Raw genomic sequence first — 24,396 nt, 5'->3', positions numbered from 1 at the left:
CCTTTCTTCAAGGGCTGGCTCAAACATCTCCCACATCACATTGGAGTAACCTATGTGCCTGGGTTCTCTCCCTAAGGAGGGAGGAGGGCTGGGCCCTCCTCACTGGCCAGGTGTTTAAAATCCCAAGAAACACCCTCACCACCCAAGGCTATCGACCTGCTCCATGGTTCCTTTGGGGCGCTGTCCCTAACTGGAGGTCCAGGGGACGAGGTGTCCTGGGTGCCCCTTGTTGTCCTCATGACTTCAGCCATGGGAAGAGAGGACAGCAGAGTGAGGGTACGGAGCCTTTTCCCACATTGTGGTTTGCAGAGTCACCTCCTCAGAATGAGATTTGAAAGACATCAGGGAAATTATCACCATCCTGCGGAAAATACAAACCTTCCCCAAGGACACATTTTGAGTTCCATTTTCTGTCCTAGCTTGTCCTCTTCTTGACTGTAGATGTTTGTTATGAAAGAAGAAGAGGAACTTCCCACCCCTGACAAAGTGAATGAATTGTTTACTAGATCAGCCTCAGACTCCTATCCTGTCAAAGGCGGGAGAGGTGGGGGGGGGATATTTGGAGAACCCTACATTAGCGTGATGGAGAGATTGAGGCTTAGGGAGAGAGGTTACCCACGAGAAGTGGTCCTCATTCCCCCGAGCCTCCCACTTCTCCAGAGCAGTGGACACTGAAGACCTGGGAGTGCTCAGGGGGGTCCTGAGCTCCCAAGGTCACAGGAGGCCAGTCTTCTTTTCTCTCAGCTGCTGCTTCCAGGCAGGGGACCTCTGGCACACCCTCCCGTGTCCCCCAGACCTGTCCCAGAGCCAAGCACAGGACCTCACTTAATCCCAGTTATGTAACGTGTAATCCAAACAGTTGGCCAAGGAGGAGGCGCCTAGAGCCACACCCAGGAGGGGGGCAAAAGGCCCCCACTGGGTCAGGGCTGGGAAACTAGGCTTGGCCTCTGCCTGTAGTGGCCACCACTCCTCAAGCCTCAGCCAGCACCATGAGTGGCCAAGTTGGAGACCTGAGCCCCAAGCAGGCAGAGACCCTGGCCAAGGTGAGAGCCCCTCCCTGTGGAGCCCTAGGGGAAAGGGGCTGAGGGGGGCGGGGAAGGAGTGGCCAGAACCCTGCCCCATTCTGTCAATTCAGCACATCCTTGACATTGTCTCTTTGCTGCTGCCTCTCAAAGGGTCAAGTCCCACAGTGTCCAGTGACATGCCCCTGTCCAGGGCAGGGGCTGAGGGAATAGTACCACTTCCAGTCAATCATGTGTCTGAAGCCTACCCGGGTTTAAGCTTAACTTCTTTCCATCCAGGAGCCAGACCCAGAGAACTCTACCTGGCAACTGGGTTCCCTCTTCCTCCCCGCCCCCCTAGTCTTCCTAGGTGGGGGCTGAAGGATGCTGCTGATCTGCCCTTTAACCCCTTCCCCCTGGGATCCTGAAAAGAGGACCCATCTGCAAGAGCTGGAGAGACTAAGCAGAGTGTGTTGTCATTCCCACAGTTAAGGGGGAAGAAGACACATAATTACGAACCATATTTTAGTAGAAAGTGGAACCTCAAAACCAGAAGTTTTGGTGGGGCTAACACATGGAGGAAACCAAGGATACAGTCAAACTCCAAACCACTTACTCACCTATCCAACCATCTAGCCTTTCTTCCATCCACCTATCCATCTTCCCACCAATCCACCCATCTATCCATCCCTCCTTCTCACCATTCACCAACTTTCCATTCACCACTCTTCATCTATCCATCCAACCATCCATCCATCCATTCCCCATTCATTCACTGATTTCTCCTTCCTTTTTCTATCCACCTACCCACTCACTCTTCTATCCACGCTTCTTTCTATCCACTTACTCACCCATCTATCTTTCTTCCACTCACCTACCTATCCAGTGAGCCATCCCTCCTCTTATTCACCCACATACACTTCCATCAGTGTGGGTCAGACTGCATGTGGGAGGGAAAGGGCCATGGAAACAATCTCTGAGTCTGAAGGCCAAGGTGCAATGTGAGAGAACGCCATTGACCAGCATCTTTCTTCCTAGTTCCGAGAAAATGTCCAGGATGTGTTGCCTGCCCTGCCCAACCCTGATGATTATTTTCTTCTACGCTGGCTCCGAGGTGAGGGCAGAGGTGAAGGATCAGGGGAAGCATGAGGGGCCTGGTCCCAGCTGCCTCAGAATGACCCACAGCTCTCAGGATCCAACCATTCCATCTTGCTTCACATGTCCAGGTCGAGAGGAGGAGAGGGGTTAGGGAGAAGAGAAGAGGTTCCACCCAGGCTCCCGGTGGCCTCCATAGCTCTCACTGGCAAGGAGCAAGAGAAAACTGCCTCTTTCCCACCTCACACCTTCCTTCCTTCCTTCTTCTCACAGCTAGGAATTTCGACCTGCAGAAATCAGAGGCCATGCTCCACAAGGTGAGACCCATCCTCCCTGGAGATCCGGGGAGTGGCTTAATTGTGGGGAACAACCCATGCCCCTATACTTCCATCTCCTTTTTCAGGGAACTGGGAGCCTGGTGGGGTCTCACCACTCACTTCCCTTTCAGTATATGGAGTTCCGGAAGACCATGGACATTGACCACATCTTTGATTGGCAGCCCCCAGAGGTGAGCCAACCCTCCCCGCCCCAAACTCTTCAGTCTTCCATGGACACAATACTTAGGCAGACTCAGGGTCACTGGGGACCATGAGTGAAGGGCAGCAAGCCTGAGAGGCCTGTGGAATCCCCTGACCCCGCAGGCACCTCTCCTGTCATAATAACAAATATTTCCTGGGGGCTTGCAAAGCCCAGGGCTGGGTTAAAACTAGCAGCATGAGCTCTTTTAATCATCACGACCCTATGAGGTGGCTACTATTGTCCCCACTTTATAGTGGAAGACTCTGAAGCCCAGCAAAGGTTAGGCAACCTGCCCACAGTTCCATGGCCCCAAGGTGGGGCTGGGATTTGAGCTCTGGTCTGTCTGAGGTGCCCTGAAGCTGGGTTCCTACCCACCACAGTTAGCCTGTGTTTCTGTGCCCCTCCTCCCTGGGGCTTTGCTCAAAGCATACTGTCTGGGTGGGAAAATAACTTAGCCCATCAAGCTGGCATCTGAGAAGAGGAATGGTCACCATCATTTGTTGGGCATACACTCCAGGCCAGGCAAAACATTATCTTGGGAACTTTCCCCGACAATTCCAAGAGGGAGACTTATCCAAACCATTTTACAGAAGAAGAGCTAGAATGGAGCTCAGAGAGGTGGCACCACTTGTTCAAGGACACACAGCAGAGAAGCAGCAGCTCTATTGACCTTGAGAAGCCATATTCTCCCTCCCTAAACCCAACTCCTCTCCGTGGATATGGATATGGGAGACACCGGGGGCACAACCAGGAAGCCCGGAGACCTTGACCCAGGCCTGGCTGAGACCTGGCTTTGCCACTGACCCACCATGAGCAAGACCCTCCCCTGCAGGACCCTTGGTTTTTTCACTTGGGACAATAGCGCCACCCTCTGGGGAGGGACGGTACTTTGTACCGTGATTCGTACAGGCTCCAGCTGTCCAGGTCAACCTGGTCTGGGAGTCTCCAGGGAGGTGTGTCATGCCAAGTTCTGTCTCCTTCCACGTCCAGGTGATCCAGAAGTACATGCCTGGGGGCCTGTGTGGCTATGACCGCGATGGCTGCCCGGTGTGGTATGACATCATCGGGCCACTTGACCCCAAGGGGCTGCTCTTCTCAGTCACCAAACAGGACCTGCTCAAGACCAAGATGAGGGACTGTGAGCGCATCCTGCATGAGTGTGACCTGCAGACAGAGCGGGTGAGGCCCAGGCCGGGTGGGGTGGGCGGCTGGGGGCAGTCGAGGCTGCTGTGGGCTCGGTCTCGGGAGCACACCTGTGTTCTCTGGTCCCGCAGCCAGAGGGCTCCAGGGTCAGACACCAACTCTACTCCTTCCCAGTTGTGTGGCCTTGGGAAGGCAGCTCACCTCTGGGAGCCTCAGTTTCCCCACCTATAAAACAGGAATAATAATAAATAACAGTTGCAAGGACTAATTGAGATAGTGCAAGTCTGTGGCTTGGCACACAGGGCCTAATGCATAGTTCTCATCAGTGGGAGTTAGCGCCATTCCCTCTGAGTCTTTGCCCTTGCTGGTCCTTCCGTCTGGATGACCCAGCTTCCGCCACACGCCTACCTCCTACAGCTTCTCCTGGCTCTCTTCTATCTATCTTTCAGGTCTTAAAGTTAGATATTACCTTCTCTGAGGCCCCTGCCTGGACTAAATACCCCTTTGTGTCCCTGTAGCCCGTGTGGACCCATCCCAGCATGTATCACAGGACTGGGATGTGCTGGTTATTTGTCATCTCCTCAGCCAAACTGTGAACTCTTTTTTTGGTTTTTTGTTTTTTTGTTTTTCGAGTTAGTGTCCCACTCTGTCGCCCAGACTGGAGTGCAGTGAAACGTCCACAACCACTGCAGCCTCAACCTGCTGGGATCAGAAAATTCTTATAATAGTAAATATTACTATAATATTTACTTCAATAATGATTATTATTAGGGGGCCTCAGCCTTCTAAGTAGCTGGAGCCATGTGGGCGTGTGCCACCATGCCGGCTAACTTTTTGATTCATTGTAGAGACGAGGGCTCACCAAATTGTTCAGGATGGTCTCGAACCCCAGGACTCAGGCAATCCTCTTGCTTCCGCCTCCCGAAATGCTGGGATTACAGATGTGAACCCCTGTACCCGGCTAAGCCGTGAACTCTTTAAGGGCGAGAACTGTGGGTCACTGAGCACTATCCATTATACTTTCAGTGTCTGGCACAAAATAGGTGCTTAGTAAATATCAGTTGGACAAATGGAGGGATGAATGAATGGCGATGCGAATGGATAGACGGGCCAACGGGTTGATGAGTGAATTCACGTATGAGTGGGTAGACGGGTGAATGGGTAGATAGCTGGATGGGTGCTTGAGTGGGGAAACACACTCGCTGTTTTGTCTGCTTGCTCCTCTGAGGACAGAGTGCATGGCTAGAGGAAGCCCTGCGGGTCCGTGTACTTGGATCACCATCTCCCGAGCTTGCACCCTGAACCCTGGACTTGCTCCCTGCCCTTGTCTTTGCAGCTAGGGAAGAAGATTGAGACCATTGTGATGATATTTGACTGTGAGGGCCTGGGACTGAAGCACTTCTGGAAACCTCTGGTGGAAGTGTACCAAGAGGTGAGAAGAAGGCCTGTAGGCACTCCTCACTTCCTTTGATGGCCAGCTTGACCTGCCATGGCTCTGTTCTTCACTCAGAGACATTTAGTTTAAAAAAAAAAGTGCTGGGCCTATCACTGTGACAAAGGACCCAAAGGGTTTTAACACATTTCCTAGAGGATCCCACAGACCAGGCCTCAGGGACAACACAGTACTGAGAACACAGGGCCCCCTCCTGCCAAACTCTTTCCAGCCCCATCACCCCTAGTTCTGTGACTCGTGCAAGTCAGTTCGCCTCTCCAAGCCTCAGTTTCCTCAACTACCAAATGGGGATAGCAATGCAGGGATACTTCAGCGAGTTGTTATGTAAAATGTATACACACTGCTTGGCAAACAGTGAACATTTACTAAATAGTAGTCATTATTATTATGTCATTACTGTAACATTCACTCCAATAATGATTATTATTAGGGGGTGATTATAATGGTCTGAGGTGAGAAGATCCCCTCCAAGGGTGATGGCAAGAAGGAAAACCCTCCACACCCTCTGAAACCTCCAGACAGGAGATTGCAAAGGCCGTGGAGGTAGAAGATAATGTGTGGGCTCTGATGGGATCTTCCTTGGTTCCGTAGTTCTTCGGTCTCCTTGAAGAGAATTACCCAGAGACACTGAAGTTCATGCTTATTGTGAAAGGTATGTGACAAGTGACTTTACTTACCTATGCCTCAGGTTCCTAATTTGTATCCTGAGGAAGATAACAACACTTTTGTCCCAGAGTTGTTGTGAGGCAGGTTGGTTGCTTGGCTGAATGCAGATCACTTAGAGTGCCTGGCATAGGGTAAGTGCTTAGTAAATGGTAACATCTATGGTTGACCTTATTGTAAGACGAGGCAGCTCCAACCTTGCCCTTCCAGGAATCTCCCCTCATTTCTCCTACCTACAGTGATCTCCCCTTCTCTAGACTGCCTCTGGCCCTGGCAACCCGTTCTTGCCTTTCTTACTTGCTGCCTTCTGAGGGTCTCTGGATGTTTTATGTGTATCCATCCTATTTTTCTGGCTGAGTTGTCTGCTCCTTAAAGGCGGGGACCTGATTCTCCACTTCCATTGTATCCCTCATAGGCCTGAGGCCATGGTAGATGCTCCATAGGTATTTGGGTGGTTATTGTTTAGGTGGGTGGGTAGATGGAAGGGTAGGCATATCTTTGATGATTGACTGACTGGTTGGTTGGTTGTCCAATTGACTGGCCAGCTGATTGGAGACTTGGTTGGCTAGTTGGTTGGCTGGCTAGTTGTTAGCTTGGTTGACCGATTGGGTGCCTGGTTGGCATTTCAGTTGATTGGATTTGGTTGACTGCCCTTTGGTTGGATGGTTTGTTGAATGCAGGATGTTGGAACTGGCCAAGATCAGCCGTGACTCCTCTATATCATTGGCAATAGTCATTATGGAGAGAAAGTCTCAATTGAATTATTTTCTTTCCATTACCTTACTTGTATCTCTCCAGCCACCAAACTCTTTCCTGTGGGCTACAACCTCATGAAGCCATTCCTGAGTGAGGACACTCGCAGGAAAATTATAGTATTGGGAAGTGAGTAGTTCCAGCTTGATTCCCTGACTCCTATACATAAGCTTTAGAGTAAGTTTGGTCCATCATTTTGTTCCTAATTCCTCACATCACCTAGAGTCATAGGCACCTTTTTCTCAAAAGCAAAGTGGATCTTAACCTATAGAGTCTATCAGTTACCTACACCTTATTCCCTGCCATACTCCTTTGTTGTTAAGGCCTCCATACCCTACTTATGGGTTTTAGTTTGGTTGCTCGTCAATTTCTGGTCTATGGGCCTCAGTTTTCTTTCAGTATTAATAACCTCAGTCCTTCTAAAGGCAACCTGGACTGAGGAGGATGAGGAAGAAGAGTAGGAAGAGATGCCATGATTCAGAGAAGAGGGGCCCAACAAGAAGGGTCTGGATAAGGAAATAATGGTCATCCATTTGATGAATTATGGGGCAGTCATGAGAAAAAATACTGTGAATGAATACACAAAGTTATGGGAAATGTCATTAAGTTTTTAAAAAGTAGATTATAAAGCATGTGGACAGTATCATCAAATTTTTATAAAAACAAGTGTATTGAAACAAATACATATTTCTTGAAGGAAATATGTGAGAAATCATGTGTTTAATTTTATTATTTGTATTTTTCTACATTTTCTAAACTTTGTATAATAATGCGTATTGACTTTATGAGTAGGAAAACTAGTTGTAGTTACAAGTGACGGGGTGAAAGGAAGATAGAAGGAAGATAGTTCTTAAACCCAAACCAATGACCCTGAACTTGGGGAAAAACTTCTCCCAAGGATAATAGATCACAGAGCCAGAAGAACTGAAGACCCAGGACTGAGGGGGTCTTACAAATCCTTACTTTCTCTCCCTTCCTGATACTGAACTATTGCATCCATCCAATTCCACTGGGATGGAGAGCTTGATGGATTCTGAGGTAACCTGGTTCGAGGGGCCCAGGCCCATGCCTTCTAAGTCTGCCAACTTCTGGTGACTTGTTGGTTACTGCCACAGTTCCCAAGTACAAAGCCTCTGCCCCACTTGGTACCCACAAGACTCTGTACATTTGGCCCTGGTGTGCCGGCATTGTGGTCTTATCCCATTAGAGAGGACGTCCCCCCCCCAACTATGGGTAGTGGGTAGCCTGGATTAGCCACAGGGCTGGGACCATGGTGATAGCCAGGACCCAGGACTCTTAGAGCTATGCATTGGGCATGGAGAAAAATAATTGGCATCATGGCCATGGTGATTAAGCAGGGGGAGGCTCAGGCCTGTCCACCTCCCACCAGGAGGTCTGACTTGGGTATGTCAATTACTCACCCAGTGATGTCAACAAGTTCCTTGACTTCATTGGGCTTCCAAGTCTCCTTGAAACAATTAGACAACTCTTAGAATTGCTACTCATGACAGGGAAAACTTCAAGAATGTGCAAACCCAACAGCCAAGGAGAAACACATTTTCTCAGCAACACAGTACTGAGAAGGACAATGCCTATAACCCAAGGCCTAGGAGACTGGGGAATCAGCCTAACTCCTGTAGGGCATCTCCCCAAGTTCAGGTCCTTCTGGTGGGTGTGAGAGACTGATTGGTCCCCTCCAAGCTTGATAACCATCCTTCAATCCCCACTGCTCCCAGATAACTGGAAGGAAGGTTTGCTGAAACTCATCAGTCCTGAGGAGCTGCCTGCCCAGTTTGGAGGGACCCTGACTGATCCAGATGGGAACCCCAAATGTTTAACCAAGGTACAAAGAACCCTCTCCAAGACAGGGGAGGCTAGAGAGTCGAACTAGACAGACCCAACCCTGCCCTTACAGAGCTCTCAGCAGCTGTAAGGACAAACAAGAAATGAGGGAACTTTAACCCAAGGGATAAGCTGAACAGGAAAGCTCCCAGAAGTTCCTACCCAGCCTGGATGGTCAAAGCAGTTTTCCCTGGGTGGGGGTGGGGCAATTTGAGCAGGACACTTCCAGAAGATGGCGGAAGTGTCTCAGGCAGGAGAGGGAAGTGAGCCCGTCCCATCCTGTGCCCACAGATCAACTATGGTGGGGAGATCCCCAAATCCATGTACGTGAGGGACCAAGTGAAGACTCAGTACGAGCACTCCGTGCAGATCAACCGCGGCTCCTCACACCAAGTAGAATACGAGATCCTGTTTCCGGGCTGTGTCCTCAGGTGGGGGCAGGCTGCCATCCCACCCGACTGGGCCCTAACCCCTCGTGGATGCATCAGGCTGAGCAGCAACCTGTCCCCTCCCTATCCTTCCCCCTCACAGGTGGCAGTTCTCATCTGACGGTGCAGACATTGGCTTTGGGGTTTTCCTGAAGACCAAGATGGGGGAGCGACAGCGGGCAGGGGAGATGACAGAGGTGCTGCCCAGTCAGCGTTACAATGCCCACATGGTACCTGAGGATGGAAGCCTCACCTGCTCAGAGGGCGGCGTCTGTAAGTCTGGGTTCTGGCTCCAGAAGGTTGGAGCCACCTGTCCCATGGTTCAGAGAAGGAAATGAGGGACAGTGGCACTCCCCTTAACTAGGGACACACAGCCTAGGTTAGTACCATTCAGTCACACACTCATGAGTACCTACTGTGCAACAGGAGTTAGAGACACACAGTTCACATCCATAAGCACCTACTGTGTGCCAGGGGCCAGAGACACACAGTTCACACTCATGAGCACCTACTGTGTGTGAGGCCCAGAGACACATAGTTCACACTCCTGAGCACCTACTATTGCCAGGAGCCAGAGGTACACAGTCCACACTCATGCACACCTACTATGTGCCAGGAGCCAGAGACACAGTCCGCACTTATGAGCACCTACTATGTGCCAGGGGTCAGAGACACACAGGCCCTAAAAGGGACCACAGGACATAGGCAGGGGAAAATAGAGGAGGAGTGGCTTTCCCTGTGAGGAAACTGGGGCTCTGAAGAGTATATCAACTTGTGCAGAGCCACAAAGCTGAGTGTGCACTCAGGGTCCTACCCAGCCTCAGGGCAGCTGCGTAACCTTGGACAAAAGTCTAACTAATCTGGGAAGAACCCTTGGTTTGCTCAGAAGTGAACCCATGGTTACAACCCCTGCCTCTTGGGGTGGTTTTGAGAAGACAAAGGGTGTGCAGCAGGCCTGGTCCAGAACCCCATTTCAAACAAGGGGGTTGGGAGGCCTCTGATGTTCTCAACCATCCCCCTTCCCTTCATTTGAGTGTCCAGGTGTGGAGACAATGGGAGGCAATGACCATTGTTCTCATTGTTCTCACTAAAGCCAGGCCTGGGCACATGCCAAGAGGAGGCCAGTGTCTGTTTACAGGTCCTGCCCAGAGGTGGCAGTTTCCAAGGGGAAGGGAAAAGGCATGGTGGGAACTTGGCCCAGCAAAAAAAGCTGGCAGGAACACAAGCCTTCCTCCTTCACAGACTGGGGAGGGGCTTAGGGAGTATGAAGCCAGGCCCAACTGCCCATCTTTCCATCTGTCCCCAGATGTCCTGCGCTTTGACAACACCTATAGCTTTGTCCACGCCAAGAAGGTCAGCTTTACAGTGGAGGTGCTGCTCCCGGATGAAGGCATGCAGAAATACGACAAGGAGCTCACCCCTGTCTAGGTGGCTCCCTCACTGCTCAGAGACCCCCGACTCTCTGCTTTCTCTTTATATATCCTACTCCTTCTCTTAAATTGATCACTAGTCCTCCTGACTGTGACATTAGTGAGTACAGGAAGAACTGCCCTGGGGAAGACTCATCTGCTATGGTCAGACCAGGAAGGGTGTGAGAGGCACAGCCTCGCAGGGTACCAAGGCTGCAGAAGAGAAAGAAGCAAGGGTAAAGGCAAGGGGTGGATGTCACTGATACTGAAGAAATAGGAAAATTAATCTCCTAGTATTTGCCCTCGCCTATCCTAAGGCATTTGTGTGTACTTGAATTCCTTCTATATGAGCTGTGTGCAACTCAGCTAAATCCTTTTGACCTCCACTCCCTGGACAGAAGATGCTCAGCATATACTTACTTGCAGTGTTGAACAGAGGCCCAAATGACAGGGAGCAGGCAACTGGGTGGCTTTCAGCACCTCGGACAGTGGCAGAGGTGTGGAGGGGATGGACCCTCCTGAAGACTGCAGTCCAGCCCGCAGATTTCTGCAGATTTCTGGCAGTGGTTGCCTCTTAGGAGCCCAGCCACAAGGCCACATGCCCCTGAGAGGAGATGCCTACATCAGGTTTTGTCTGACTTGGATGCTCAGCTTCTCCATCCATCACTCCCACCCTCACCCTGTCCCTTGGAGCTTCTGTGGTAAGCAAGTAAAGAACTTTCTGGAAGCAAAGGAAATTGCATTTGGCTCTAGCTGCTGCATGGCATGATAATAAAGAGAATCTCAGCCATGATTTGGTGAGTGCTCTCTGTATGTCAGAGACTGCGGCAAGTGCTCTGTGAGCCTCAGTTCATTCCCATGCTGTCCTCAAGGTCACTTGTCATAGCTACTTTGTGGAAAAGGAAACTGAGGCTTGGGGGGTGGGAGGGAGCCATTTGCTCAATGTCACACAGCTTAGATGGTAGGTCCTGGACAGAGGAACTATTCTTGTTTGTTTTTTTCCTTACTCCAAAGATATTGCTCTGAAATACCCCACACTACCACCTACTAAGATCCCACTTTTACAAAGGAGGAGAGAAGGCATGACTGGATGTCACCCTCTCCAATCCCTTTTCTTGGATAGAGAAAGTGAGGGGCTCATTGGGGTGCTGGAGTCATGGAGACCTACAAGCCACTTGTCCAAGGAAACTCACTGCAGAGTTGGACAGGGCTTGTGCTTCTAAGTCCAGCATCCCATCCACTGCTCACATGGCATCTGTGAAGCACAACCCCCTACACCTGCCATGACCCTGGTGAGTGGGGGAAAGGCCAGGCTCTAGAGTTTCCTTCCAAACTTTCTGCTCGATTCAGGGACACAGAGATGCTGGCTTGAGCCCCAGGCCCTAACTCAACTCTTGCCTGGAGGAGCCAGATCATGCCAGGAAATAGGGATGGATGGAAACCAAAGGGCTTGGCTGGTGCCATAAGAGACTGCAAGTGCTTTCTTGCACCTGGGCGTGGAATCTTCTCTCTACTTTGTAGATGGGCAAGCATTCCCAAAGGTGCTGGCTTTGTTCCCTCAGCCAACAGGAACAGACTGAAACTAAGGCTGCTCACCCTCATCTCTTCACTCCCAATACTCTTCACAGCCATAGTGACTTGCCAGAACAGCACAAGATTGCCCTCTTCCTGATCCAGGGGTGAGGGGTAAGGAAGATGGGGGGGGGGAAGAGGAAGGGAAGAGGAGGGAAGATAAGAAGAAGTGAAGGTTGTTAGATCTAATTAGGGGAGAAAGCAATATTTGAGACATACTTAAAATGTATTCATTGTTTATCTGAAATTAAAATTTTGCTGTGTGAAGTGGCTCATGCCTGCGAGCTTTGGGAAGTGGGAGGATTCTTTGAGCCCAGGAGTCAAAACCAGCCTATGTAACATAGTGAGACCTTGGCTCTACAAAAAAAAAATCAAAAAGTTTAGCTGGGCATGGTGGTGTATTCCTGTAGTCCCAGGTACTCGGGAGGCTGAAGCAGAAGGATTGTCTGAGCCCAGGAGGTTGAGACTGCAGTGAGCTGGGATTGCACCACTGTACGCCAGTCTGGGCAACAGAGTGAGACACCCAAACTCAAATGAATGAATGAATTAATTAAATTTAATTGAGCATCCCATATTTCATCTAGAAACCCAACAAAAGAAGGATGAGGAAGGAAAGAGTGAGAAAAGGGAAGAGGAAGGAAAGGGGGCTGGGCTCACCCTCTTCCAAGTCCACCTGCAATTTGGGCCAAGGGTGTCATGGGATCCTTAGGAGGGGATGGTTCAGCATCAGTGATGCAGGGTCCAGGGACAGGGTGGTCTCACCTTTGCCCCTGTGGGAAAGGGCTCCACACTACAGCAAGGTCAGAGGATGAGGGCATGAGGAGGAAGGGATGGACCCTTGGGGCTAAGAGGCTACAAGTAGTCCTGTTGGGGATGGTCACTTGTCAGAGCTCCTGTGTCACAGTGAGCAGGAGGTGCGGCAGCACAGGGTGCCTAAGGCCAAGGCTGGCGTTGAGATCGGCAGAGTGCCCCTCAGTGTCTACTGATGTCCAGCCATGCCAAGACAGCTCCCACTCTGCACTCACAGCCAAGTGGGGGGCCACCCTCCCCAGCTCAGCCTCCAGTCTCACTCAGCCTCCAGTGTCACTCAGGCTCCTGAGGCTCAGCTCCAACTCTGAATGTTCAGGAGGCAGCGTTGAGAAGGAAGAGAGACCTGCCTTGTAGCTTTGGCCAATGGGCCCCCTTCCTTCCAGCAGTGTTCAGCAAACAGCAGAGGAACAGGAAGACCAGAGAGGACCTGCAGACTCCCCATTGTGTGAGAAGGAAAGCTAAGGATTTGGGAGTTTCTATTCCAACAGCCTAGAAATACAAGGAAGAGTCAGGGAAGGAAAGGCTTCAGGTGCCGTTGGGAGCCACAGGCTGTTTCCCATAAGAGGCGTCAGAGTCGGTAGCTGAGGCTGAAAGGCCAGGCCCCGTACCATGCAGACTTCAGGCCAAGGCCACCCATGGGCATCTCTATGCTGGTGCTAACTCGGCCCAGCCCCTGCCTCTCACTCCCTCCCCAGAAACCCACCACCACATTGGCCAGAGAGGTCCTCGTTCACGTCATGCAGTTAGAGGTCAGGTTTGTCCCAACACTTAGTACCCGTAAACACAAATGCTATGGGAAGTTAAGGCAAGACAAGCCCACAGAGAGACAGAAAACTACTGAAAGCACATACAAGGTTTATTCAGTGTCTTCTGAAGGGGCCGCTGAGAAATCCCCATCAATCTACTCCTCAGAAGAGAGTCTCTCCACTGCCCAAGTCACCAGCCCTATTTCCTGGGCCTCTGGGTTGGTGGGGGGCTGCCTCAGGAGTACTCCCAAGATGCAGAGGGGGCAACATGGCTGGAAGACCTTGAGCACCTTCTTTTGGGCCAGCAGGAGCAGCAGCAGAGTGACATCCGTGAAGGCCAGCTCAGCAACCAGCAAGTCCTTGGGCGTCTTGTGGAAGACTGGGAAGGAGGAGCCCAGAAGCACCCTGGATTGCCCAGGGATGCAAGGCAAGCTGTGCAGGGCACTTAAGGCAAATCCAGAGTTGTTCATCAAGGTAGGGAAAGAAATGCCTGGAGTGGCTGGGCATGGTGGCTCACACCTATAATCCCAGCACTTTGGGACGCCAAGGCAGGAAGATTGTTTAAGCACAGGAGTTCGAGACCAGCCTGGGAAACTTGGCAAGACCTCATCTCTACAATAAATAAAAAATTAGCTGGGCATGGTGTTGTGTGCCTGTAGTCCCAGCTTCTTGGGAGACTGAGGTAGAAGGATGACAATGATGTAGAAGGATGACACTGTCATCATCTTGACCTTCAGCCAAACTGTGACCACCATATAAGTGTCCTCTTCCCCTGGGAACTTTGTGGAGGGGAAGCTGTTGGCCCTGGGGTCCCCTCCCTCTTGCTTGGAAGGGGGACAATGCCCCTCCCAGTCCCTGACAGAGGCCCAGAGCCTGTTTACTCCCCTAAACAGGCCTGTGTTCATCTGCTAGATGGGACTGGGGCAGCAAGGTGTTACCTAGCAGGGTTTAAGAGAAAACTGAAGAACACAAACATCTATCAGCATGGAACTGGTTAGATTCTGCTACCTCCATTCCATAGATGTTGAACCATCATATATGTAAAAGGTGTATCTGACCTACAGAACTGCCTATACAATACTACAGAAGCCCAGTATAGAACATTACAAAAACCAGGTGCGGTGGTTCACATCTGCAATCCCAGCACTTTGGGAGGCCAAGGCAGGAGGACTGCTTGACTCCAGGACTAACCTAGGCAACATAGTGAGACCTCATGGGCCTGGTGGCATGCACCTGTAGTCCCAACTACTTGGGAAACTGAGGCGGAAGGATCACCTGAGCCCAGGAAATCGAGGCTGCAGTGAGCCGTGATCACACCACTTCACTCCAGCCTGGGCAACAGAGTGAGACCCCAACTCAATAAATAAATAAAATTGCAAAATCTGTACCATCATGCTAATGTGTGTGTGTGTATATATAGCAAAAGCCACCTGGAAATGGTTACACTGAGCTATTAATGAACAAGGATCTGGGTGATGGGATTATATGTTGAAGTAGCTGAATTTTATAGGATGGTTATATGTTTGCTTTATTATTTATGTTTGCTTGGTAAGGGGGGACAGGGGACAAGCTATCGTAGCACCTGTCATAGGCCCTGCCACTCGAGCTTCCTCCCCAAAGCCCCTGCAGGATCGAAGAGGCTCATGGTCTCCCTCTATGCCAGAGTCTACTCCTGTGGTGGGTACAACAACATCAATCTGCCCAAACAAGCCAAAGGCCCCCTGAGAGGCACCACCCCAAGAAGCCTCCCTGACCTGGTCCTGGTCTTGTTCCCACTGTACCTTCGTGGCGCCCTTTCCCTGGGTGGGAGCAGCCAAAGTCACAGCAGTCAACACACCAAGCTTTCCTACTTGTCATGTGCAGCAGGCTGTCAGCTGTCAATGATCCAGGCAGAAAGACATGCCCATCCAGGATGGTGCAGGATGACAGTCAGCCCGGGCAAGCAGGCCTGCTTTGTATCCTAATCCCAGCATGGCTACATTTGCTGTGCAACAATGGGTGGTCATTTGGCCTCTCTGGACTTTCTTTTCACTGGTTTATTAATACTTGGATCAGGAAGAGGCCGCTTACATTTTCAGGGTAAGGATTCTCCATGGCGCAGGTGAGGTATCCTGGCACACGATTAGCAAAGGCCTTTCGCTTCTCCCCATTGCCCAGCTTCCAGAACCCAGGCCTGGAGCCAGCAGGGCCCGCACTGTGTGGCCTTCAGGTCCCAAAATCCGTAGTAATTTCAGTGTCCCATAGCCTGAAACAGGGAGGGCTCATTCCAGACTCTCATCCAGCAGAGGATGTAAACCTGGAAGGATGGACCTAGGAAGAACTTGGTTCTCCCAGTCCCGGGTGAGAGGGCTCCCTGGGCTCCATGGCCCCAACATACCATCCCTTGTTGAACTACATTATGTCCATTTATCCGCCATCAACTGAGCACCATGGAGAGGAGGATTTTAGAGAAGGCCCGAAGCCCTCCCCACTTACATGGGTTTTACTAAAGCCAGTAAGAATTAACGCTGATTACAGCTGACTGCACAGGGACTTGATTTTCTCATCTATAGGAAGGTGATGATGGTGGTACCCGTCGCATAGGGCTGTTATGGAGACTACCTAGTGCAATGTTTAGCGCTATGCCTGGCATGTAAAAAGAGCCCCATCCACGTTCTCTGTGGGTGTCACTTAATAACTCTTGTCATGGATAGCATGTGATGGAAGGGACTGTAGGACAAGATGACTTTGTCTCGGGGAGGGAGCTGAGAAGGGCTTGTGGACCAGGTACCATTAGAGCTGGACCTTGAAGGCTGGCGAAAGAGGGCAGTGGGGAGGGCACTCCTGGCAGATGGCATGGCCTGAGCAAAGGTATGGGGTCAGGATATGCAGGACACATCCAGAGAATGGCAAGAAGTCAGAGGAGGCAAGAATGTGGGCACAGAGACGTGTTATGGTGAGAGATGAGTCCGCCAAGGCAAGGTGGGGATCTGAATGCCAGGCTGAGGTGTTCAGACTTGATCATGGAGGCCACCAGAAGCCATGAAAGGTATCAGGTCAGAGGAGGGACTTGGAGAGATTCAGTCACCAGTGTGATCAAATCAGAAGAATGTTTCTTTATGCCTTGGGCATTTAAAAAGTTCCCAAGTCAGCCTGGTGAACATAGTGAGACCCTGTCTCTAAAAATTGAAAACAAAAATAGCTAGGTGTAATAATGCACACCTGTAAGTCCCAGCTACTCAGGAAGCTGAGATGGGAAGATCTCTGGATCCCAGGATTTCGAGGCTACAGTGAGCTATAACCACATCACTGCACTCCAGCCTGGGCATCAGAGCAAGACCCTGTCTCAAGAAAAAAGAAAAGTAAGTAAATCGGATCATACAAAAATAAATAGTTCTCAAGCTTTTAGTTCATGCAAATAAGACCACAACAATAACCCTTAGATGCACATCTCTGGATAGTCATCCAATTATTTCTTTTAAATCAATTCTTAAAAGTGGGATACCTGAGCCATATAATTGGCATACTTTATATCTGAGCTAGTCATCAGACGGAACAGTTCAATCATTTGCCCTTGAATGGATGTGTGTGTGTTAATAATAGCCAATATTTGTGAAGCTATTACCCGACCGAATGCTTTGTGAACCACTTCTCCTGTAATCCTCACAGCAACTTCAAGTCCTTACCTCCATATGGCAAGGAAGCCAAGACTCAGAGAGGCTAGGTAACTTGCCCAAGGCCTCACAGCCTATGAGCCAGCTCTGCCTCTAACTGTGTAGAGTCATGGACTGGAAGGTGCTAGGCATGAAAGCAGTTCCTGGGCTGGGGGATGTGGTGGGTGGAGAGCTTTGTGAGCTCGGGCCAGTGACTCTAGCTCCAGAAAACAGGGATCTAACAATACCCATGTCATGATGAGGTTGTAAAGATTAAATGGGCCACATTGCATGGAGCATGTAGGACAGGACCTGACAAAACCTGGCACACATTGGGAGCAGTCCACTAACAGATATTATCAATAACCAGTCTAAATCAGCTCCCATGGGTGTGTTGGGGGTGCTGCCCCCTTGTGGTGCTGCAGAGCAATGCATGAAGATGGCAGCTCAGGGGACCCAATTCCCAGCATGCTCCAGGACAAAGGTCAAAAAGCCTGCAAAAGAGACAACACCTCTCCAGCCCCCACCCTCCAATCCCAGCAGGGGTCTTCCCTACCCTCTCCCTCCAGAGGATAGTGATTTCCCATTCAACCAGCATCCACCACCTCCTGCCTGCTTGCCCTCTCTGTACCTGTTTCCCTACCCATCCAATGAAGATAATATTAGTTAGCACAAAACTGACCATTTCCAAGAATTGCCTCCCATCCCCTGCCCAGGAAAGAGATAGGCTGGAGAGAGGGCTCTCTCTAGGACTTGAGTGGAGGAGGCACTCCAGCCCTGTGAATACCCCCAGAATAGGGTTTCCAGGAAAAATGCAAGATACCCAGCATAGTATAAGGATGCCACATGCAATGTTAGGGACATACAAGTAATTCTGAAATATCATTTGTTGTTTATATGAAATTCAAATTTAATTGAGCACCCTGTTATTTTATTTGCTAAATTCAGCAACCCTACCCTTGGGGGTTTAGGACATAGGCAGGGACTGGGTGGCCCCCCGGGGGGGGACCAACCCACTCTGTGCCAGGCACTTGGGCCGTCCCACTTCAGCCCTCACAAGCTAGTGGGAAGAGTCTCTGCTGTTTCCCCCACTTCGCCACCAGGATACTGAGGTGCCGGCTGGCTGCAAACCACCCAGCTGATGTGTGTAGGGTCAGTAGGTAGCTGGGACTGGAGCTGCCACCTCTAGGATAGAAGTGGGCCCTGGCTACAGAGCAGACAGAGGGAGACAGAGACCTCCACAGGCAGCTGCCAGAGTGATGGAGGAAGTGTTAGTCTGGAGGGAGCCCAGAGGAGGCCACCAAGTCAACCCTATGGGGTCAGAGGCTACCTAGGGGAGGGGGGATTGAAGGAGGAGGGGGCTTAATCACAGCAGGGCTGGTGGGCCTATAGAAAGGGATAGGGGAAAGGCAGGGAAGGGAACAGTGTATGAGAAAGCCCAGTCAGGACAGAATGGCTGGAATGAATGGGGTGGGGAAGCAAAAAGGGTGTGTATGGTGTGGGGTTGTGGGGGTCATCCACATCACCAAGGGCCCTAAGAATCACTGCAAGGAGTCTGGACTCTCTTCTTAACAATTTAAGAAATAGCTGGCCAAATGGAAAGGTTTGGAGAGGAGCAAGCTAGAGGTTGTGATCATCACACAGTCCTAGAGGAGACAGATAGAGATGTGGTAGCAGAGTATTGGGGATGGAAGCTATAGGAATGATTGGGATCAGCCAGGGAAGAGAGAGAAGGACCTGAGCCCAAGCCCTGTGTGCTAGGGTAGCAGCCAGAGAGGTAAAAATAAATCTGGAGGGAGAGTTCCAGACAGGCAGGCGTTACAACTGAGGCTGGTTTTCCCCTCTTTCTGCCTAGCTATTTTAGAAAAGGAAAGAACAGGTTTGAGGCTTAACCTGTCACCCTATATGCTAGGAGGCCTCTGCCAGGTCACTTGCCCTCTCTGATCTCCAGAATGTAGGTCTATAATGCGGGGGTGCTGCTATCTATTCACCTCCCAGGTCAGCAGTGTTGTGATGGCAAATGTTTAACCATAGGCTTCCAGGGTGAGGGATCCCAGGAGAGGGGGCCTGTTTCAAGCTACCCATGTAAGGTCACTGACCACAGAGTTGGCAAGTGACACACAACAGCACACAGGCAAAAGATGCACAGAAGAAGCCTCAAATGGAAATGGTACCAAACAGACAGGCGTATGTCACCGCAAAAACACAGTGTGGTAAATGGTTAGGAAGCAATAAGCTTCGAGCCCTTACTTTGCTTTTAATATAATGTATTTAAATCTAACTTTATATCATTTGATCTTTTTATATTGTTTAATTTTTTAAAATTGAGACAAGTTCTCACTACATTGCCCAGGTTGGTTTCAAACTCCTGGGCTTAAGCAATCCTCCTACCTCAGCCTCCCAAAGTGCTGGGATTACAGATATGAGCCACCATGCCCAGCCTTATGTTGTTTAATTTTTTAATAATAGCTGCGTTTGCCAACCAGCTCTCAAATTCCTGAAATGTTAACCATTGGTTCTGACCCCAAGGAGTCAGTCGTGGCATGCCATTCACTGGCCCACAGACAAAAGATGCACAGAAGAAGCCTCAAATGGAAATCTGAGTCTGGCTTTCCCAGCTTCCTGCGGTAGGGGCTTCTGGACTTATCAGATATGAAAGGGCAGAGGAAGGGAGCCCAGCCTGCTTTAGGCAGCCACGAGTTTGGAAGAAAATGCACTCCCCGCTGCCTCAGCTTACCTGCCTGAGTCCTGCCACGCCCAGGACAGCATCCTGTCATGGGAGACCCGCCAGTGGCCTCTACTCTAGGAAAACCATGAGAGTTAAAGTCCTTGGTGAACATCTCTCTATTGGAAAACCCTGGTAGGCATGGGGAACCCCTTTAGACCTTGATGCCAGTGGTTGCAGCAGGATGTGTTCAAGGCTGGGCCCTGAGCCAGTGCCAGTGAGTAATGACACAGATGCCAATGCCCAAGGCAGACAGCAACACCACTATAAGCAGAGTCTTTCTCACTGGTGTCAGTGAGCTGGGGAGGCTTCCTCCTATAAGAGGCAGAGGTGGGTCAGGTGTAGTGGCTCACACCTGTAATCCCAGCACTTTGAGAGGCCAGGGTGGAAAGGAATTTGGCTGACAGGGTCCAGAAGCCAGATCCCTCATTGGTTTTGTTGACCAATGGGCACCTCAAGTGGATCTTTGTGATCTAAGAGGCCAGCATCAGTTTCCTCAAACGTTTTTAGTAGCAAGATGGTACCTTCCATAGGTCTATCCACCCAAGGTTGTGAGGGGTTCCCTAGGCCAGCTGCCTCCCTTGCCTCAGAGCCAACCCCCAACCTCCATCCCAAATCAGGGGACTTCTACCTGTCAAAGACATTTAATAGGGTGGCCCAGGGACAGGTGGGCAGGTAGCCTTACAACAGTCACACATTTGACTTAGGGAGGCCAAGCATTGACCACCTAGAGGAAGGCTGGAGTGGTCAGTGTACCAGGATGGGAATGGGGACAGCATGGACCAGATCTGCATTTAACAAGGGAAGAAACAGGCCGGGGTCGGTGGCTCAGCCTGTAATCCCGCGCCTTTGGGAGGCTGAGGTGAGTGGATTGCCTGAGCCCGCAGGTTCGTGACCCACCTGGGCAACTTGGTGAGACCTCATCTTTACAATAAATCAAAAATTAACCGGGCATGGTAGCAAGTGCCTGTAGTTCCAGTTACTTGGAAGGCTGAGGCGGAAGGATCGCCGGAGTCCAGCAGGTCGAGACTGCGGTGGTCGGGAGCGGCCATTGCACTCCAGTCTGGGCGACAGAGTGAGACTCCAACTCAAAAAAAAAAACAAAAAAAGAAACAAGGGAAGAAACAGAGTCTAACCAAAGGTCAGTGACTTGCCAGTGATGTTACAGCCAACAAGAGATGGAGCTAAGATTCAAACATGGATCTAGGTCAGAGTCCAAACTCTCCATTTCCAACATACCCACACTGCCTACTCTAGGCCAAGGCACTCAGGCTGGCTAACCTATTGTGGAACATTCATCTGAGCCATTTTGAACCTCAGTTTCCTCACCTCCTATGCAATGAAGTGAGGTCAAGTATATCAAATGTCAGGGTAGGGCATGCAGTACACCTTCAGTGAATGTGACTCCCTTGTTTGTGTCCCTGTAGAATGAACAGGCCTTCAGATATGGCCTTTGGATTCCACAGCAACAGTTTGCAGAGGACACATATCTATAGGGACAGAGACTCAGCCTGAGGAATCTTTGGATGTTGAGGAGGGTGCCCAGAGCCGAAGGCACCTGCTTTCACTCGCATAATCAGGACTATCAGTAAAGCTGAAGGACTGGAAGGAAAGCTTGAGTCTCTTGGGGACTTCTCGGGGCAAGAGGTGGAACAAGCATCCTTGCCTGGACCTGGAAGGCCCAGGTCAGGAAGTTAGCAAGGTTCAGAGAATTCTGCACTGAGCTAAGCATTGTCCCATTCCTTCTACATAACAGTGCTATGAAGACTTTGGCACTATCCCCATTTCACAGAGGGGCAAATAGAGGCTACAGAAGTGAAGGGGCCAGTACAGGGTTCTTACTCCCTGGCCTAGAGAGGATTACTTAAGAACTCCCTGAGGGCACCATCTTGGGCATCTGCCCCTTCTAACCCTGCAAAGGCTCTCAGCCCCTGCCCCAACCTCCCCAGGCCCAGTACCCTGAGTCTTGACAATGCTGTAGTGCACAGGGGCCACTTCCAGATCCCAGCCAGGGCTGGTCACACAGTCATCCACATACAGCTGTAAAAGCTGATGCGAACTGCCAGCCATGGCAAATTCCATGTGGTACTCAGAGCCCAGGAAAATGGTGCTATGTTGGCGAGGTCTGGCTCATCCAGCACAACCCTGTGCTGGGCTGAAATGAAAACCAGATGGGAGCTACGCATGGTGGTTCATACCTGTAATTCCAACACTTCAGAAGGTTGAGGCAGGAGGATTGCTTGAGCCCAGGAGTTCAAGACCAGCCTGGGTAACATAGCAAGATCTTGTCTCTACAAAAAAATTTTAAAGTAGTTGGGCACAGTGGTACACACTTGTAGTCCCAGCTACTTGGGAGGCTGAGGAGGGTGGATCACAATCTCAGCCCAGGAGGTCAAGGCTGTGGTGAGCTGTGATCATGCCACTGCACGCTAGCATAGGTGACAGAGTGAGATCCTGACTCAAAAAAAAAAAAAAAAAAAGAAAAAGAAAACCAGATGGGGAAGACATGGAGCCCAGAGACACTGAAGGGTTTGCACAAGGCCACACAGCAAAAGGGGAGGCAGGCAAAGCTAGGAGCAGGTGGAGCAGGTAGCCCTAGCCCAGTGCCCCTCACAACCTGCCACATGGCCCTGCCTCACTTCTTGCTTTCTCTATAGCCTAGCCCAGAGTTGGTGGCAGAGGATCCCCTAGGCCAGAGAACCTCCCCTTGGGATACTGACTCAGGCCAGTCAATGTCTCCCACCTGCAGGAAGGGAAGAACCAGGCCAAAGCATCACAATGAAATCTAGACGTCCAGCCTCAGACAGAGAGCCAGTGACCAAGAAAGAGGGAGGGCATAGGGGGTTCTGTGCTGGCAGAGAAGCAAGAGGGGAATACTACCAACCCGGCATGTGAGGGAGCCCAGAAAAAAAACATGGAAGGCCCATAACAAGCCCCCCAGGGCAGCCCATGCAGGTGACAGGATAGGAGAGAAAGGACCGGCAAAAACCAAATGCAGACTCCCAGGCAAGCAGGCTCAGCCCTGTCCCAGGCTCACACCAATGGGGGCCCGTGAGAACAGTGTCTGGTGCCCTATTGTTGGAGGGGTAGCTCCTCTGCCCAACCTCTCCTTCCTTTTCCTGCAGACCTCCATGAGACAGGGCTCTAGGCAGGCTAAGGTGTGCTAGGCCACGCTCACCTCTTAAACATAGAGCTGACTCCATGGCAGAAGGCAGCTATGAGGGGAGCTCTGAACTTCCAGATGGTGGTGCATAGACCAGGTGGGCAAAGAACTCCACCATCATCTCTGAGATCTGTGGGAGCACCATCTCCTTATGATGGTTGGAGATGCCAGGACAGGAACATACCCAGTTTGGCCTCTATGTCAGGTGTGGCCTCAAAGTCCCTTGCCCTCTCTGGGCCTCAGTTTCCATCTAAATCTTGTTCAAGGTTTCTGCCTTACTTAGATGCCTATTCTGCTTTGGAGGCTAATGTACTGAGTTTTATCTGGTGGTAGACAGTGGGGCCTTCCCTTCTGTGAAGCTGTTTCTTCATCTGGAAAATGGAAATGAAAGTTCTACCTCCTCATGGAGCTGTTGAGGATGCAAGAAACAAGGATAAGTAAAGGACACATGTAAACGCACAGATGACAGGTCAATTCTGCATCAAACTCTTGGCTACCAAAGTCTGTAGCAATCCAGGTCTCTGTGTCTTTGAAAGACGCTGAGGCTCAGGGAGGCTGTGACTTGCCCAAGGCCACAGAGCAAGTCAGTATGATCTTGATCTACCCCTTTCTCCAGCCCACACACCCTACCTCTGCACCATCTCCCCCCGCTGCAGTATCTCCCGGCAGCCACAAGGCACGAGTCTCAACAGCCCTCTTGCCAGCTGAAGTCACAAGCCTTGAATGGGGAAGCAAAGTAGCTGGGCATGACAGAGACCAGGGAGAGTGAGCCAGTGTCAAGAAGCAGGTGGCAGGCATTGAGCTCTTTCCTGAAGACAGCCTCAGTGAGAACAGCCTCAGTGGGAACTGACCTTTTGTTAGACCCTGTTTCTTCCCTTGTTAAATGCAGGTCTGGTCTATGCTGTCCCACCCCTATGCTAGTGAGAAATCTTCCCCAGCATGTCCCCACCTTCAACCCCTGCATCTCCAGGATGGAGCATGGAGTGAGGCAAGGGGGTAGTCTCTCCCCCTCTGGACAGGTTAACCACAGACCTCACCTTCAAAGCCCATCGTGTGACCACCTATGCACCAGGCATCTGCAAATTTGCACCCAGTAGTACTTTACAAAGCAGGGCCACCCATAGGGCAGCCAAGAGCAGAGGGGGCCCATAGTGGGACATAGTGAATGGGGCAACAACGGAAGGGGCATTGGAGCTAGTTCTGAAGGCTGCTCAGAGCTGGCCATAAGGAAAAGGATTTCCAGCTGAGGAACAGCATGTGTATGGTTGGGGGAGGCTCAGAGGCACAGGAAGGCAGGCAAGGCGACAGGGAGACTCAGCTAGGGCAGGGCTGAGAACTTAGCCTGTGCCTGGGAGCACAAAACCTGAAACTGACCTAGGCAGCGCCTAATTTTTTTTTTTTTTTTTTGAGTTGGAGTCTCACTCTGTCACACAGACTGGAGT

General features: G+C 50.8%; 1 protein-coding gene across 1 annotated transcript; it reads left to right on the top strand.

Annotated features, from left to right (window-relative positions):
* The first annotated feature begins 901 nt into the window (after positions 1-901).
* SEC14L3 (SEC14 like lipid binding 3) lies at positions 902-10,770 on the top strand. The gene is made up of 12 exons (XM_008056176.1): positions 902-1,043; positions 2,040-2,115; positions 2,370-2,413; positions 2,545-2,604; positions 3,606-3,794; positions 5,095-5,190; positions 5,803-5,863; positions 6,673-6,756; positions 8,364-8,470; positions 8,761-8,900; positions 9,001-9,170; positions 10,204-10,770. Exons 1-12 carry the CDS (start codon positions 990-992, stop codon positions 10,323-10,325), a joined length of 1,203 nt encoding a protein of 400 aa, XP_008054367.1. The 5' UTR covers positions 902-989; the 3' UTR covers positions 10,326-10,770.
* Positions 10,771-24,396: the final 13,626 nt, after the last annotated feature.

This window comes from Carlito syrichta, unplaced genomic scaffold, assembly GCF_000164805.1.
Source record: "Carlito syrichta isolate Samal-C Ts95f unplaced genomic scaffold, Tarsius_syrichta-2.0.1 Scaffold302276, whole genome shotgun sequence".
In the NCBI taxonomy this organism is placed as follows: Eukaryota; Metazoa; Chordata; class Mammalia; order Primates; family Tarsiidae; genus Carlito; species Carlito syrichta.
Note: the sequence above shows the minus strand (reverse complement) of the source record. Positions and strands in the feature narration are given on the sequence as shown.

Coding starts and splice junctions, on each gene's coding strand:
- SEC14L3 (XM_008056176.1), top strand. CDS start 990: ATGAGTGGCCAAGTTGGAGACCTGAGCCCCAAGCAGGCAGAGACCCTG. Junction 1,044..2,039: donor AGGCAGAGACCCTGGCCAAG/GTGAGAGCCCCT, acceptor CTTTCTTCCTAG/TTCCGAGAAAATGTCCAGGA. Junction 8,471..8,760: donor ACCCCAAATGTTTAACCAAG/GTACAAAGAACC, acceptor CTGTGCCCACAG/ATCAACTATGGTGGGGAGAT.